Genomic DNA, 17,792 nt, shown 5'->3' with positions numbered 1-17,792 from the left:
CTGGATCACCAATAAGTCTCATCTGGACACAAGCACGGTCCCCACTAAGAGGAATACACTCAAATGCTTACATTATACATTCAACATTATACATTCAAAATAACAAATATAATAATACTTTAACAGAGAGATGATTTTCAAGGAAAAAAAATATCATCTCCCAAAACAATAACTATGCATTTGACTGTTTCTCTCCCAGCCAGGACTCCGGCAAGGGCCAGAACAAAACCAAGTAATCTCATTCCAAGACAAAGACAGAAAGCATGTTGGTAACAGATATAAGGGGATAGAAGACGCAGTATGTACCTCCCTGCCCACTATGGGAGGTAGGAACCCCACCCAGGTGCATCGTTTCACCTAGTTGAATTTGACCTTAAATGTATGAGACTCGTTTAGACCATCAGAAGACTAAAGGCAATGACACAGACCACGAAATATTATAATAATAATAATAATAATAATAATAATAATAATAATAATAATAATAATAATAATAAAATATGTTATTTATATTATACCTCGGCATCAAAATTACATTTAAAATCTATAAAACAAAAAGCTTTTTTATATAATCATTCACTCAGACAGGCATATATGTATACAAACATTTATATTATTAATTCAAATGAAAAAAAACCCCCAAAAAACAATACAGCTATAAAATATGAAGCGGTTTGCAAAGTCCTCTAGTCTAAAACAATGTTAAAATGAATTAAGGTTACAGGAAGCTCTTAACACTTTTGAACACACTAAACATTTCAAAGAGACTTACCTTTGAACACTAAAAGGTGTAAAACCGGTGTAATCAACTCGGAGACGAATAAGAGGCTGCAAGGGTTGCTTTGGACTTCCACTATGTTCTTCCTCTGTATGGACAAAATTTTCTATGTTCAAAATTTAATTAGGGCCATGTTTCATAAGAAAAGATTAAGTTAAAGCATGTCCTTGGGAATACTTGGAGCTTTCTATTATCTGTGATTCATGACAGGATTTTGGTGTAAGCGTGAGCTTAATATTGCTTTGAGCTAGCTCTTTAGAAATGACCTCTTTACCAAACTTAACCATTTAATCTAAGCCTAATTTATTTATTTATTATTTTTTTTTGTCTATTAACACACTTTAAAAATATATAAATAAATAAACTGTCAACTTTAAGCTATAGATTGCAAAAGCCTTTTCTTAAAATTTTCTATGTTCAGTCATATCATAATCAACTTTGATGAAAATGAACTTAATAATCTATAATTCCAAAAGTGACCCACCACCTACATTGAGTATTATGTCAAGAGTTCACCAGATGTCGAAAAGTAAAGTTTAATCTAAAACCATCAGAAATATGATTTTTTAATTTTATTGTTATTCTTTCTCCTAGGTAAAACAGATAAATGTAACCAAAGCATCATATTTTTTACAATAAATGCAATTTTCATCATCTTTGTCACTCCACTATAATACCTTTTTGAGGCAATGGCTCATACATAGATATATTGAAATGGAATATTTCAAACCCAACAGTGATTATCAAATTGCATGCTTGAATGCATCTATATTTAATCTGAAAATAAGTTGACATTAGATGCTTACATAGTCCTCTCAGTTGATACCAATTCCTTCTGCTGATTAACATTAAAGACATTAGGATTAACAAAACTTAAAGAGACGAGTCCCACCCTCTGTACAACGAAATCAAACTAAACCACAAGGGTAATAGACTAATACACATGAAAACCATAAGACAAAGATATTTTAATTCATTTTTATCATCAGCAATACGAAACTTAGGATGATTTTTATTACATGAAATTTGAAAGACACTTTACATGGTGCTGTATCTACATTATTTATTATTTATTTATACATTCAAATACCATGGTTTATTTTTACTTTTTATCAACCTGTGTTGGCTATGTGAAATCCTTCTCAATCTATTTTCAAAATTCTATTTACATTACAAATTCATTATTACAACTTTATTCTACTTTCATGTCCGATTTTTATAGCATTGTTTGTAAATGCTGTATATCTTATGATTATATTTGATGTTTATTTTGTTTTTAATTAGCTTCGTATTTTCATCAATTAGTTCATGACAGTGTATAAATCTAATACTAGTACTAATATAACGATGAATGATGTGTAACATTATGATAATTTCCATTCAGGATCAATAAAGTATATCTTATCTTATCTTAGATTATGGTTGACATTGAATCACTATTTGTTGCTTCTTGCAATTCTATCTATAAATATGGGCAGTTAAAGTGGCGAATATCATTGTTTGTTGTTTACAGCTCTAAAATTGGAAAGCAGTTTACTGAACCACATAGTCTATGATAAAAGACAAGGCCTAGCCTGGCAAAGTATATCAACCACCTTGTGATGAACACAAATTTTGAAACAATTAAATGAACATACGGTCAACACCATTCAGTTTTAGTCGCCAGCTGTATAATAATGGCCTTTCCAGAGATCAAACATGTTAATTCAATGATTCTTTAAATGGGTCACAAACCTGGTGGATAGGTAGTCACTGTGGGACAGTTTAAATATATATTTTTTAAAAAAACCCAAAGTAGGCAATGGTAACTGGTCATTATAAGAGTTGGCAATAACACCTTTATATAGGTCGAGCACATTGTCCTGTACTACCTCTTATGTCAACATCCCAATGAAACAGTAACACACCACTTATTGAATGTCAACCTCTTGAAGACCCGAGATGCACATTCCTCCCACTAAATCCAAGCAACTACAAAAGACGTCTAACTTCTACGTCATGGCACAATGAAGGGCTAGAGCTCTGGTGGTCGCTGGTTCCGATAAGTAAGTAAGTACTGGCAACAAATGGTATCATTTCAGGTTTTTAAATGATGGGATGGTTTTAAAAGCAATATTTAGTCTAGAATGACAAGTAACAACATTGTATACAGACCAGCTTTTTGGATGAGGTCATCAACTTTTTCTGTACAAAAAGTTTCAATTTTTCTTAAAGCTTCTTCAGCTTTGACATCTGGGCTGATATACTTGGAAAGAATCAGTTCTTGAAAATAAAACTGTCGCACAGATTTCAGAGGTATGGACTGAATTCGAAAATCTTTGTTGTGAATTTCCAAGAGACCCACATGCTTGGACACGGTTTCACCTGAATATATAAAAATGGAGAGAAATATTTTAGATCAGGGAACATTTGGTTCTTCGGTGAGGTTCATTGTAATCTACAATATACATGAAATATATAGGGTAACCAAAAGCAAACGATAAAATAAATGAAACAAATACATCTTTATAAAATGTTTAAAACTGGCCTAAACTTTAAAAAACCGGAAATTCTTATATATTATTCAATTATAAGCAATTACAGACATAAAGTGATATCCTAACAGTTACATATAATTAAAAATACCTCAAATGGTTATAAAAATGCACATTTTTACTCATTTTGAATGTCATAATTATTCAAATAATTCATTATTCATACTTTTGCTTACAATATGCAAATTTTTTTCCATGATGACATTGATTTTCTAATTCTTTATTTTCCCCCACAAGTCTGCCTTTGGAGTTAATTTTGAATAAGGTTGTGATTGCCCAGTAAAATAATTTCAAAGTTACATTTTGGATTGTTCATCGCATTGTTTTAAGTCAATAGATTATTGATTCAATCTGTCCACCATTTCGCTTTGTACATTATTTCTATTGTAGTAAACAAGTCATCAAAGCTGATTTATTTATGTACACAGATCTGTTTTATGCAGGGCAAAGCCCAAGAAGGGTAATAGTAAAAAACAAAACCTGAAATAAGAAAATAATAACAACTTAACATCACTTTCAGAGGATTGCCCTTTATGAACAGATCTGCAGAAATCAATAATAATTTTTAAAATATGTAAAAAGTCATCAAACTGAAAATACTACCATAAACCATTTGTGACCCCGCCCCCCCCCCCCCCCCCCCCCACCTTGAAATGGTATGAAGTCGGGCTTTTCAATTTTGTTTTTTTTTATACCCAATCAAAGCTTATTTCATGCCTGAGGTGTTCGCTTAGAGCTGTGGATGGATGTTCTTTTTTTGTCATGTCTGAAGGACAAGGTGTGTTGATTATAGCCAGTTTTAAAATGACCCTCTGTCAGACCGATGTAAGCTTCCTGCTTGCTTGTGTTGGTGTGAGTGTGTGACAGTTGCTTTATATATTATGTTTTCGAGCACTCTATATGATGCATGTATATCAATATCTCACTAATACATATACATATATATATATATATATATATATATATATATATATATATATATTATATATATATATATATAATATATATATATAAATACACAAAATTAAATGGGGTCGTTCAATTAGATTGCTCAATTTTTTTTCAATCACCTTATTTATTTACATTTTCTTCAAACTACCTACATTATAATATGTACAACATAAAATACTATATTCACCTTCACTCAATGATGTTGCTATACTGCTTCCAGGTTGGCAGACATAAAACTGCTGAACAGGATTCCATTCTACACATTCTTCACTGACGTTCAGTTTACATTGGTGCTCATGGCCCCATATCACTAAATCAAGAAAATCTTCAAGAAATTGTTCGGGGATATAATTAGTTGCCGAATGTTTTGATCGATTTTGGTGAAGCACAAACATGTTAAACCATTTGTCCTGGTGTTCCTTTGGTCGTAACATTGTCACGTTCTGCAAAATAGTTTGTTTAAAGTGATTATTTCTTCCAAAATCAAAACTCAAATAATGAATAGAAATTATGGGGAAGGGGGAGGGTTTGAGGGTTAAAAAATGAAATATATAAAAATATGATTCCCAATTTCCTTTTATTTTTATTTTTAGTATGCTTCAAATTTGACTTTTAAAAATCACATTTTTGCAAATTAATACAATTCATTGTAAACAACGACAGGTCTTTTAGAGATAATTCAAATCTTATTCTTTAAAATGAATGTTGTATTATGCCAAGAGGCCACCTAATCACTACTCTCCATCCTCCCCTCCTCTCCTCTCTCTCTCTCTCTCTCTCTCTCTCTCTCTCTCTCTCTCTCTCTCTCTCTCTCACTCTACCCCCCTATCTAACCTCTCATCGTCTTGTTTTTTACTTAAAAATAATAAAATTATATAAATAAAATGGATGAAAAAAAAAAGCGATAGATGTAATTCATTATTAATTGTTCAAGTAGTCTGTCAATAAAATAGTAGTCCTTCAGAGCCGTTAGGCTCTTGGAGCCAGAGTTTATCCCAGTTTCTATAGCGTGAAACGGACAATAGCAAGTGCTTGCTATCTTTTTGGATAGGAAACTAGTCTATCACAAAGTACTTTCTGCCAAATCTAACAGATTCAGCTACCCATCATTCACTGCTGGGTGGACAAGGGGCTCAGAAAAAAACTTGACAGCATCAGGGATCGATCTTGGTCCCTTTGCATGTGAAGCGAGTGCTCTACCAAATGAGCTATCAGGATCTCCTCTTAAATCATTGCCTACTTTAATTTTTAAAAACTTGAGCTTTTATATAGCGCAATATCCACTAAACGTGCTCAAAGCGCTTTACAAGGGGTCCCTGGCCAACAGCAACACATAACATGTAGGACAAGACATGACGCCTGCCAGGCGATATTACAAATTTTTGGGACAGAGACAACGCTGTTAACGGCCAGGTACTCATTTTACACCTGAGTACGGTGAGAGAATGTGAGTAAAGAGCCTTCTCCAAGGACTCAACTATGCGCCGAGCCAGGCTCGAACCCAGGACCTTCCGATCCGAAAGCGAGTGTCATACCACTAAACCACATAGCCGCAATAATAACTTGTTGACTTTAAGTGAGGTTGAATATTCATGTTGAAGGGAAATAAAGTAACACAAATTTGTATGTGTTGTCCATCACCCATGAATGATTGATATATATCAACATGGTAATATTAAATTGAAACAAATCTTAGATTGTATGAGTGTCTATTAACAGTATTGTTATCTACGATCCAAGCTTGGTCATTAGCATATTAATAATAACTCTTGTACTAAGTTAAATATCATCTCTATAAGTCACTTTATACATATTTATATATAAATACAAAGAGAGAGAGAGAGAGAGAGAGAGAGAGAGAGAGAGAGAGAGAGAGAGAGAGAGAGAGAGAGAGAGAGAGTGAGTGTGGGGCAGGTTGGGGAGCATGAAGAATGTACATTGTAGTATTTTGAACAGCACATCGCAAATCTGTGCCACTGAATAAGCCTCTCTCAATCTGAAATTTTCCTATTCTGAGAGTTTTATTTTAAATTTTATTTTAATTTGTATGTCTTCAAGATTAAATGAATATTTCATTAAAAGATTTTGAAATGCAATGGTGAATTAAATAATTTTACAATTCTAAATAATTTTCATAAAATGCCCAACTGGGAGGAAAGCGACCAAGAAATTGTTTTTTTTTACAAAATTCTAATTTTGATTTAAGCTCAAATTGAATTTGGTACTTACTTGCCCTGTAAAAATGCGATGTAACCTCTCATCGCGGATTGATCCAAGGCCATAAAGGGATAATCGAGTATTTCCTTTTTGTAACAAAACTGGTGATATTTGAATTTTATCCAATGACAAGTACTTGCCAAAGTAGTTAACCAGACCAGCAGTGTGAAGTAAATCAAGAGAACACAAATTGCCTGGACCAGTAGGATCATCATGATTACCATGGATGGAAAACATTGGAATTCCTATGTTCAAGTTAGGATCCTCGTAATTCACAGATGGAAATTTACAGTGTTGATAATCTGCAGACTGATCACTAAGGTACTCAAACTGTACAGCCTTGTCCCCCATGCAGTATTGTCTGAGAAGGGAAAGGCAAGCGTGGAGCGTGTTGCGGGATGGCTTGTTTTCATGAAATAAATCTCCTCCATGAAGAATGAAATCAACATCTCTTTCTTTGGCAATGGAAAGAATTTCTTCAAAAGTAACAAAGGAATCATTACCCCGAATAGGATCAGTTTCAGCATAGCCTAAATGGATGTCTGATGCAACCAAAATGCGAAATGTACTTGAAGGATCAGGATTAGCCATGCTTTTAATGTCAAATATGATCGACGGTCACAAAAAGTTGTTGCACTTAGGTCGTATATGTCATTGGCTGTGAACATTGAAAGATAAATTAAACACATATCAACATTTAGCAGGGGGTAAAAATTATTGTCAATTGAAAAATAATTAGAAATAAATAATCGAATAAAGTTCCCTTTTATTTTCACCAAAAGAAGAAATATTTCTTTTTATGACCCATCTCAAAAAAAAAAAGAAAAGAAAAGAAAAGTCTGAGATAAAAGCATCAGTTCTAGTGCAGAGCTACAAATTGAGCAAAAGGAGTTAAATTTCTTACTCAAGGAAAAAGGGATGCTGACAGAGGAAACTTGAACCAGGACCTCTAAGTGTAATTTCTTATCCACTTGTGCATCTTGTACCTATCAGTGTGATACTGCATTTATGAAGGGTTCTGTCAAAAACGAGACTTCACTATATCTACAATTGAGAACAACAAATATAATGGCAATATGCATCATTTTTTTCACTTAATCCTTTATATTCCTTGTGGAACATAGGGCATCAATAATAGTACATCTCCACTATATATTCCAGCCAACGTCACTTCTTCCTCATAAGAGCCTCTCCATGTTTTCTTTAGCCTCCCAACCTTCTTTTTTCCCTGAGGGTTCTAGTCCACAGCTTGTCTTGTAATGCCTGTTGTTGATTTTCTGAAAGTTCAATTTTCTTGTCGAGATTTGTTTGCTAATTTCCTCTTATCCAGCTTTTACCCACAAGTCTTTATCACTGTTTTTCTAAGGTAAACTGATACCGGGTATGATGGTTAAATAAAAATAGGTTTTGATGTTTTAATTTTTAGACATCATTTCAACAAATTTATTTTATTTATTTTCAATTTCAGGGCTGAAAACTAAGTGCATTTTTGTAAATGAGTACATTTTGCAATACTTTGAGAGTACAGTTCACTCCGGATAATCGCAACTCGGTTAATTGCAACTTTCGGTTAATCGCAACATTTCCCAAGAAACGGAATTAATTCTATATAAAAGCCATTGGTTAATTGCAACAAACTTCGGTTAATCGCAACAAATTTTCGCCCTCAAAAGTGGTAAATTCAAGAAATCAATCTAACAAAATATAATGATTAAATTTCATCATGGAAGAAATCGTGATAAGTTGAAAAATCGAGAGTGAGCGGGATTTACTGCTACAGTATTGTGTCACCACTTTATTAGAGAGACAAAAGAGGGGCTTTGCAGTATGGGTTTGTGATGTAATCTGTGGCCATTAGATATGAGGCGAGGGGGCTGGGCATAGTCTTTACAACAGGTAGACAATGACAGTTGTAAAGAGAGACTGAGCGATATCCTTTATTTTGGGATTGACAATTTGCATTGTGATCAATGAGTTTGGTGAGAGCTCTATTGTCTCTCATCACGGCTAAACTATTTGACTCTTACAAATGTTAAGAACAGAAGAATGAAAGTGAATCCAATCTGAATAAGACGTCGACTTGCATCAAAGCTGCTTTTGCTTGACAAATCTATACAGGGCTGTCATATGTTGTTTTTTGCAAATTTTTGCAAATTTTCGAGATTTTGCCAAAAAAAAATATATTTTTGAAAATTTAGTGGGGACCAGTGATGATTATCTTCCGCGCATTTTTTCATAAATGTTCCGTTGTTTTTGTCATGTCAAACATTTTCTGCTAAGTGGTAGTTCATGAAAAAAAAATTGCCTTCTATCATTTTTTGACACCTCTGCTCAGTTGCATGAATTTTGGTGACACTCCTTTATTTATGATGTTAGTCTAGACACACTGGCACCAAATGTCAAAACTAGCACAAGGTGGCCATGGAAGAGAAGATGATCGAAAGGGAAGGGGATGGAGCAAATGGGTGTAAATATTTATGTACCCTTTAGCTGTAGCATGATAGTACATTTGGCGATTTTATAAGTTTTATAAGCCTGTCTTTTTTTTTTTTCTTCTTCCTTTTTGATTTTTTTGTTTTGTTTTTGTTTGATTGTTCTGAATTTGTTAATAGTATTCAATACAACTTGTGTCTAATTATAAAACAATTTTAAAAAAATTAATTCATCAATTCTCTCTCTCTCTCTCTCTCTCTCTCTCTCTCTCTCTCTCTCTCTCTCTCTCTCTCTCTCTCTCTCTCTCTCTCTCAGTCACCCTTCTATCTTCATATTATGTTTATAGATATCATTTGGTAATAGAGAGATAATAAGTTAGGCTGATCGATTTAAGAAATGATTGTTTAAAGGCTAATTAAAATTTGATTTGTTGATGGAATATGTTTTGCAATTAATTAAAGATTCTTATTTATAAGCTGTATCATCACAAGGTTGCAATAATACAGACACTAACCGGGTTTGTTATGTAAAAACAAATACCTCCTGGTCTTTTGGCCAAAAGTTTATCATAATCACTTGATATAGTGGGCGACATTATAGGCATCTAAAATGTTTAATTGGAAATGACAATTCTTTAAATTATATTTGCAAAAGGTCAGGATGTGTCTAATGATCAGAAGTGCTTTAGGGCTAATAATATATTAAATAACTATGATTAGCTATTTTATATTTGCATTAGATTTGGGTTTGACTGACGGGCCGGTAGATTTTCCTCCTTTTTGACAAATTTTCATTATCATCACTGGGGGACCTGTGCTTGTGTCAGGATGAAACAGATAATCTCAAAATAAGTACACTGATAGTGATAGCGTGTTCTTCCTTTTTCTTGGGTACTTTAATTGTCATTCTAGAACTTTTTACTAGATCCCATTTTCTTCCTTTTTACTGGTGCTGATATGACCTTACATTTGTTGCAAGCGCCGTGAAACCCTTAAAAACAAACAAATACCTTTCTCTTTCATGAACGAATTATCGGTTTTTAGGAAAATTAATCGCAACTTTTTGCAAAATTTTTGCAAATTTTGCTGTTTTTAGCTTGCAAAATTTGGGATTTTGCTTGCAAAATTTGAGATTTATTTTTGCAAAAAACCGCCATGTCAGACAACATCTGGTTTGTGTTTACCACTAATGTGTAAAATGTTGCAATAGTAGACTGGACACTCAGCATTGGTTAACCCATAGAGGCCCGCTTCCCCTGGAGTCGCCCGCGACTGTTGAGGCCCGCATCGCCCGTCATCGCCCGCGGCCCCCGAGAAAAAACGGATCAGGTTTACTTTGTTATTGCAACGAATCACTTCGTTTTATTCTAAACCGGAAACATCGTAAACGTAATGCGATCGTTCTATTTCCGCCTCCTTTTTACCGCACGTTTATATCGTTGATAGCAAGTGAGTAATCGAATTCAGAAAAATGGCATTCCCGTACCTCACGAGTTTGTTGCGTGGCGCTAGAAATGATGTTTTGGAGAGTGGTGTAGACGATGAAGAGGATTTTGGAAATGAAAGCGATATCGAACTAGGAAGAGAAGATGTAAACGATGGTGGGGATGGACAAGACGAGGCGTTAGCACCTGATCAAGGTGATTCGGACACTGAATCGGAGTCCGGGATTGACGAAAATGACGGGAATGAGGGTGCGGGGAACGAGTTTTTTTTTTAAATATTTTTTTCCCCAATTTATTGAAATCAAAACATGTCATGTTATATATCATTCGAAAGCAAATTTATCTGGCTATAAAAAGGAATTAAAATTATAATTTTATGTCATTTGGTTCTCGTTTAATAATTTTTTAACTTTGTGTTGGTATTTTTTTGTTAAGAGTTATGCCCCTTACACTGGGCCTCAGGGGAATTTTTTTTAGTAAACACCGGGCCTCTATGGGTTAATTGCAACTTCGGTTAATCGCAACAGTTCCACTGATCCCAAGGTGTTGCGATTATCCGGAGTGAACTGTATTTCCATTACAACAATGAGAACTTAATAATGAGGGTAATCAGACCTCTAATCATTTATTTTCTGAGATCACAATAAAAATAAAATAAAGCCTGTGTCTCCATTGGAATTCAATACATACCTTTCAGATACAAAGGCTGAATATTACACCATCAGTTCAACCTAAGATTGCTGGGAGCATAAACAGAGACAGTTCAGTCATACCAGATTGTCCAGGGTGTCCTGTCAAATTTATGACTTTAAAACAAAATTTACGACCTAAGATATTAAAGTATTTTCTTCGGAAATCAATGGTTCATGCTGATATTACATTTACCAAGACATCAATTTTCTATAAAAGCCCATTTCCAATAACTTATCATTTTTTCACGAGTTATTATGTGCTTGTGTGTATGTACGTTTGTGTGTGTGTGTGTGTGTGTGTGTGATTATGAGACAGAGAGTGGAGGGAGGGAGTAAATATAATATTTAGAAATGCTTTGTCTTTCTAAAATGTCTCTTCGAATGATATGCCAGATGCAACATGTAAAATAAAAAGTAGCCAAAGAAGTAATGGTAGTTTTAGTCGTGATGAAGAAGCAGTAGTAGTATTGGGTAGCAATTGTGGTGGTGGTGGTAGTTGTGGTGGTAGTAGTAAGTAGTAGTAGTAGTAGTAGGAGTAGTAGTAGTAGTAGTAGTAGTAGTAGTAGTATTAGTAGTAGTAGTTGCAGTAGTAGTAGTAGTAGTAGTAGTAGTAGTAGTAGTAGTAGTAGTAGGTAGTAGTAGTAGTAGTAGTAGTAGTAGTAGTAGTAGTAGTAGTAGTAGTAGTAGTAGTAGTAGTAGTAGTAGTAGTAGTAGTAGTGGTGGTGTAGTAGTGTGGTAGTAGTAGTAGTAGTAGTAGTAGTAGTAGTAGTAGTAGTAGTAGTAGTAGTAGTAGTAGTAGTAGTAGTGGTAGTAGTAGTGGTAGTAGTAGTGGTAGTAGTAGTAGTAGTAGTAGTAGTAGTAGTAGTAGTAGTAGTAGTATTAGTAGTAGTAGTAGTAGTAGTAGTAGTAGTAGTAGTAGTAGTAGTAGTAGTAGTAGTAGTAGTAGTAGTAGTACAGTCTACTCTGGATAATTGTAACTCAGTTAATCACAACTTTCGGTTAATCACAATATAAGAAACAGACCTTATTCTATATATAAGTCACTGGTTAATTGCAGCAAACTTCGGTTAATCGCAACAATGTTTCGACCTCAAAAAGTGGAAAATTCAAGAAAGCAAACAAAATCTCATGATCAAATTTTATCATGGGTGAAATAATGACAGGTTGAAGAATTGAGAGAGGGCGGGTTTAATGCTACAGTTGTGTCGCCACCCTATAGAGACAAAAGATGGGGCTTTGAAGTATGGGTTTGTGAAGTCATTTGTGACCATTAGATAGGAGGCGTGAGGGCTGGCCATAGTATAGACAACAGGTAACAATGATAGTTGTTAAGAGAGACAGCGATATCCTTTGTTTTGGGATTGACAAATGCGCATTGTGACCAATGGGTTTGGTGAGAGTGAGAGCTTGTTGTCTCTGATTACGGCAAATCTCTTTGACTCTTACAAATGCTGAGAACAAAAGAGAGAAAGTTAATCCAATCTGAATTTAATGATATGTCGGCTTGCATCAAAGATACTTTTGCCTGCCAAAACTAAACAGGGCTGCCATATGGATCAAATTTCAATCAAATTGCTCAGTCTGTGATAGATTAAGGACAATGATTACAACAACTGGTTTCAGTGTACCATATATATGTGTAAAATGTTGCAATAGTGGACAGGAAACTCAACTTCGGTTAATTGCAACTTCAGCTAATCGCAACATTTTCGCTGATCCCAAGGTGTTGTGATTATCTGGAGTGGACTGTAGTAGTAAAAGTAGTAGTAATAGTAGAAGTAGTAGTAGTGTAGTAGTAGTAGTAGTGGTAGTAGTGGTAGTAGTGGTAGTAGTGGTAGTAAAAGTAGTAGTAGTAGTAGTATTAGTAGTAGTATTAGTCGTAGTAGTGACATCTCCAGAGGTAAAGGTGCAGCAGATGCTTTAAAAACTTTACTGTGTGTGTGTGTGGGGGGGGGGGGGGGGGGGGGGGGGGGAGGGGTTGTCCACGTTGATGTTAGCGATGGTTTAATCTTGGGATGAGTTCACATGGGGTTAGAGCACCCCAAACACTTGATCAGAGGAGTCTGTCAACATCAGTGGCAGAGATGCCAACCCCAGACGGGCAAAAAGAGTACAATTGATGATAAACGAACGGTCAAAGAATTGTTCAGGCATGATAACAAAAAAATAATGTAAAATATACAACGACAAATCCAGAAAGTTGATTGATATAGCGAATAAAATCGAAATGTAGCAACGTTCAATTGAACAAATAAAAGTTACTTGAATGGAATACCGAAAGTATGAAAACAAAAGTTAACGAACTGCGCATGCTCGATTATATCGACACACTTCTCGTTTTTCAGACAGTGAAGAGTTGCGGTCAAATCGGAGACTAGCGAAGTTTCCCGATAATTGCCGAACGAGCGTAACGAGGGCTTGAGAGTGCCGACGTTGCCAATCTGACGCCCATTCATCGGCACTTGACTGCTCGCCGACACTCCGACAATTGACGTCACTCGCAATCAGATTACTTTAGCAATAAAAAAATAAGTGATCCGGGAGATCGCAACAACCGTGATTGTCGGAGAACCGACAATTGTCGGCACACATGCACGTTAAAATTTGAAAGCCTTATCGCGACCGTACCGACACAATAAACACGTACAATATACGAAAAAGTCGTACAAGCATACAATGGCAGAAAAAACGTAAGAATACGTATTTTTCGCGTGAGGTTGGTAGCTCTGCAGTGGGGAAGCAAATGACCACCAGGGGACATTACAATGGTCAGACTGTGTGGCTGACTGGTGCCTAAGACTTTCAAAATGGCGGCACCTAGATGAAGCCTTGTCATTTTTTGCATTCGTAATTTTGTGCTGCCAGTTTTAATTCTTCAATAAACCTTTTAAAATTCCAATTGATTGAAACTTCAAATCATGACGTTTACAAGAAACTCAGTTTGACAACCTTGTAATAAAACTTTATGCCAAGAAGTTGAAGATGTCCAAAGACGAGCCACAAAATCATTGTCTTCACTTAAGGACCTGCCATACACAGATCGTCTGAAGAAACTCAAACTCCCAAGCCTTGAACATAGGAGAAAAAGAGGTGACATGATTGAATTATTTAAGTTTATGCATGGAATGTATACCTGCAAGAGACCAAATTTTCAGATCAACAATCAAGGCCCTACCAGGGGACACTCAATGAAATTAGAAAAAGAATACAGCAGACTTAGGACACGAAGTAATTACTTTTCTGTTAGAACAATTAATACTTGGAATAACTTGCCAGAGAGAGTTGTGAATGCTGAAAATGTAAACGCCTTCAAAGCTGAATGGGACATATTCTGGAAAGATTTGCCAACAATCTATGATCCACAGTGCTACCACACAGACTAAACCCTTGAAAGATGAATTAGCAAAACTGAATTGCTTTGTCAGACGTAATAGACACAACAAAATACCCCAAAGCATGGAAAGAAGCTAAAATCCTCGCAATTCTGAAACCTGACAAACCACCTAATGACCCAACCAGCTACCGACCAATATCTTTGCTCTGTTGTTTCTTTAAACTACTAGAGCGCATCTTACTCGGCCGTATTTCACCTACCTTAGATATGTATATACCACCTGAACAAGCAGGTTTCAGGCCTGGACGTGACACAACTGAACAGGTACTAGCGCTCACATCATTTATCGAAAGCGGATATGAACGAAAAGTTAAAACAGGGGCAGTGTTCATCGACCTATCAGCGGCCTATGATACAGTTTGGCATGACGGTTTGATGTATAAACTAGCAAAACATATCAACTGCAAAAAAACATTAACACTCCTTAACAAAATGTCAGGAAAAAGAACATATCATGTTTGCCTAGGAGACAAGACCAGCAGAAAAAGAACAATAATAAATGGAGTACCTCAGGGCTCTGTTCTAGCACCAACTCTATTCAACATCTATATAAGCGACATTCCCGAAACTAAAGCTTTCAAATTTGGTTATGCTGACGACATCGCAATTGCATGGCAATCAAACGACCTTAAACAAATTGAAAAAACGCTTACAGACGACACCAATATTCTGCAATCATTCTTCAATAAATGGTACCTTCGAATGAATACCACAAAAACTGTCAGTACTCTGTTCCATCTAGATAACCATCATGCTGACCAACAAATAAATGTCACAACTAATAACTCTACGTTACCATACGACCAAAACCCAAAATATCTCTGCGTAATCCTGGACCGGTCCCTCACATATAGGAAACACCTAGAAAATACTGCACATAAACTCCAGAAAAGGAACGGTATCGTTAGAAAACTTGCTGGAACTTCCTGGGGTGCCTCCACATCAGTCCTCAGAACATCCTCTATAGCACTCTGTTACAGTGTAGCAGAATACTGTGCCCCTGTCTGAGCACGGTCCACTCACACCAAAATAGTAGACTCCACTCTAAATAACACCATGAGAACAATTTCTGGCACATTGAAATCAACTCCCACCTCGTGGTTACCAATAATGAGCGCATCACCGACTGGAGAAAACAACATCAAATACTCCACTCAGAATAATCACCCAATCAGCCCCCACAACATCACGCCTAAAATTTCGCAAACCGTTCTACAAATCCAAAAAAGAACATTTCGAACTCTCTGATAGCTGGAAAACTGAATGGGAGAAAAACAAACCAAAAAACAGTGATCTAATCGAAGACCCTACAGGAAAACCACTCCCAGGTTTCTACACACAAAACAGAAAACAGTGGTCCTCCTGTAACAGACTACGATCTAAACATGGTAGAACAGCATCTAATCTCCACAAATGGGGCTATATAACAACACCAACATGCCAAGCCTGTAACGCTCCAAATCAGGACATCGACCATGTGGTACTTCACTGTCCATCAACATCCATAGAGGGCGGCTATCCTGCTATCCACAAAGCTGATGACGACTACATCAAATGGCTGAATGAGTCACACTTGGAGGTGTGAAGACCATACGACACTACTATAATAAAAACAGAAAATCTGAAGAAGAAAAAGTGTTAAGAAACTTACATAGTAATTGCGTGTTTTAAATGAGAGTGAAAATAGATATTATTGTGATCATAAGAACTTCTTGAATTGAATTGAATTAATGTAGATGGTTCAGGCAAAGTATTCAGTTTTGCCAATTCATGGAAAGGTTTTTAAATAATGTATTTATTTATTTAATATTATTACTATTATTAGAAGTAGTATTTTAGATGTCAAGGCCAAGGAGAGGGGAGGCCTCCTCGTACTAAGGGAAACAGTCCAAGTAGTCCTTTAAGTAACCCAAAGAAAAAATAAAACCTAGTACCTGAAAAGAATATTGCCGATTTTAAATAATGAAAAAGAAAATTTTTAAATTAATATTATTTTGAAGTCTCATCAGAGGCAAGAGGCTCAAATAAAACCAATGATATTTTTCTGAAAAGCCGTTTTGGTCATAACAACCATTTTATGCTTGTGGCACTACTTTAGGGGACTGGACCTCATTCGAACATTCAACTTAGATTGCATTCTTTTCAGGTACTAGGTTTTATTTTTTCTTTGGGTTACTTAAAGGACTACTTGGACTGTTTCCCTTAGTACGAGGAGGCCTCCCCTCTCCTTGGCCTTGACATCTAAAATACTACTTCTAATAATAGTAATAATATTAAATAAATAAATACATTATTTAAAAACCTTTCCATTCTGCTAGAAATAAAATTATTTTACAAACCGTCAATAAATTAAAGCAACTGAAATATCCATTTGCTAAGCTAGATGGTGTTGAAAAACTGGGACGGATGTTTTGAAAAGTCTTGTATTGTTGATCTTATACTACAACTGAATAACTGTATATCAGCTGTGTAAGTTTAGCTAGTAGAACACACCTTGATAGATTAGTGAAAGTTTGAACTTTCCTAATACTAATACGACTATTGTTTTGGTCTTCCATCGCCATTTTGTTTTTTTAAGTATTGAAAGCAGTCCTAAGTTTATTTTTCTATTAGGGTTAGCTCGTGATCGGATGATTTCTTTTTCTATTAATTAGTATTAGTATTAGGGTTAGACATAAGTCTTAGTAAAGGTTTTAGTAGTCTAGGATCTTAGGGTGATTGTTTTTCCTATTGTCTTAGGGTTAGTTGAAGTACTAGGTTTTATTTTTTCTTAGGGTTAATTGAGGGAATATTTGAGTTGTTTCCTTTAGCACGAGGAGCTTTCGGAAGGCCTCCTTATGTTTATGATTGTACGCGCCCGACATGTTATTTATAAATAATGGTCTAAGTCTATCTATGCCGCAACCCCAGCAACAAAACTTAATTTAAAAACCCAACTGTCAGTGATCAAGTACATTTCAACTTTGAACGAAAAGTCCAAAGTCAATAACTGTCCTTTTAACCAAGTATTATGCAGTTTCAGCATGAACTTTATTAAACAAAGTCGAATTCAGAGAATAAAAATGCATTTGCCTTCTGTCTCTACTTTCGATTTCGATTCCGAGATTCCCTCGACCTCGCGCTCTGACTTTTATAATTATAATAATAGAGCTGAAAAAACATGTTTTACGCTGTTTGAACTGCAATTTCTGATGCAAATATCCAAAACTGATTAAAATGCATATGTCGCATTACTTTTTTTTTTTTTTTTTTTGGCTGTTGTTGTGCACTTTTATTTCTTGTCCAACTTCTTGGAATAGATAGACAGAGATAGATATGCCTAATTCGAATAAAAGATATGACGAATTAA

At 35.3% G+C, this 17,792-nt stretch overlaps 1 protein-coding gene across 11 annotated transcripts in view; it reads right to left on the bottom strand.

Annotated features, from left to right (window-relative positions):
- LOC144973031 (double-strand break repair protein MRE11-like) overlaps window positions 1-17,773 on the bottom strand; it is a 39,693-nt gene extending 21,920 nt beyond the window's left edge. For 2 of the 11 annotated variants that reach the window (XM_078914980.1, XM_078914989.1), the window contains exons 1-6: window positions 17,613-17,773; window positions 11,048-11,097; window positions 6,493-7,138; window positions 4,451-4,706; window positions 2,933-3,142; window positions 773-866 (exon numbers count right to left, since the gene is read on the bottom strand). In XM_078914980.1, the coding sequence (XP_078771106.1) occupies window positions 773-866; window positions 2,933-3,142; window positions 4,451-4,706; window positions 6,493-7,071 (1,139 nt within the window). In that variant the 5' untranslated portion in view covers window positions 7,072-7,138; window positions 11,048-11,097; window positions 17,613-17,773. The other 9 variants (XM_078914983.1, XM_078914979.1, XM_078914981.1 and 6 more) reach the window with 9 other exon arrangements.
- Window positions 17,774-17,792: the final 19 nt, after the last annotated feature.

Source organism: Berghia stephanieae, chromosome 5 (assembly GCF_034508935.2).
Source record: "Berghia stephanieae isolate SIO BIC M18660-M18661 chromosome 5, UCSD_Bste_1.3, whole genome shotgun sequence".
In the NCBI taxonomy this organism is placed as follows: domain Eukaryota; kingdom Metazoa; phylum Mollusca; class Gastropoda; order Nudibranchia; family Aeolidiidae; genus Berghia; species Berghia stephanieae.
This window is presented reverse-complemented; position numbering and strand designations above follow the sequence as displayed.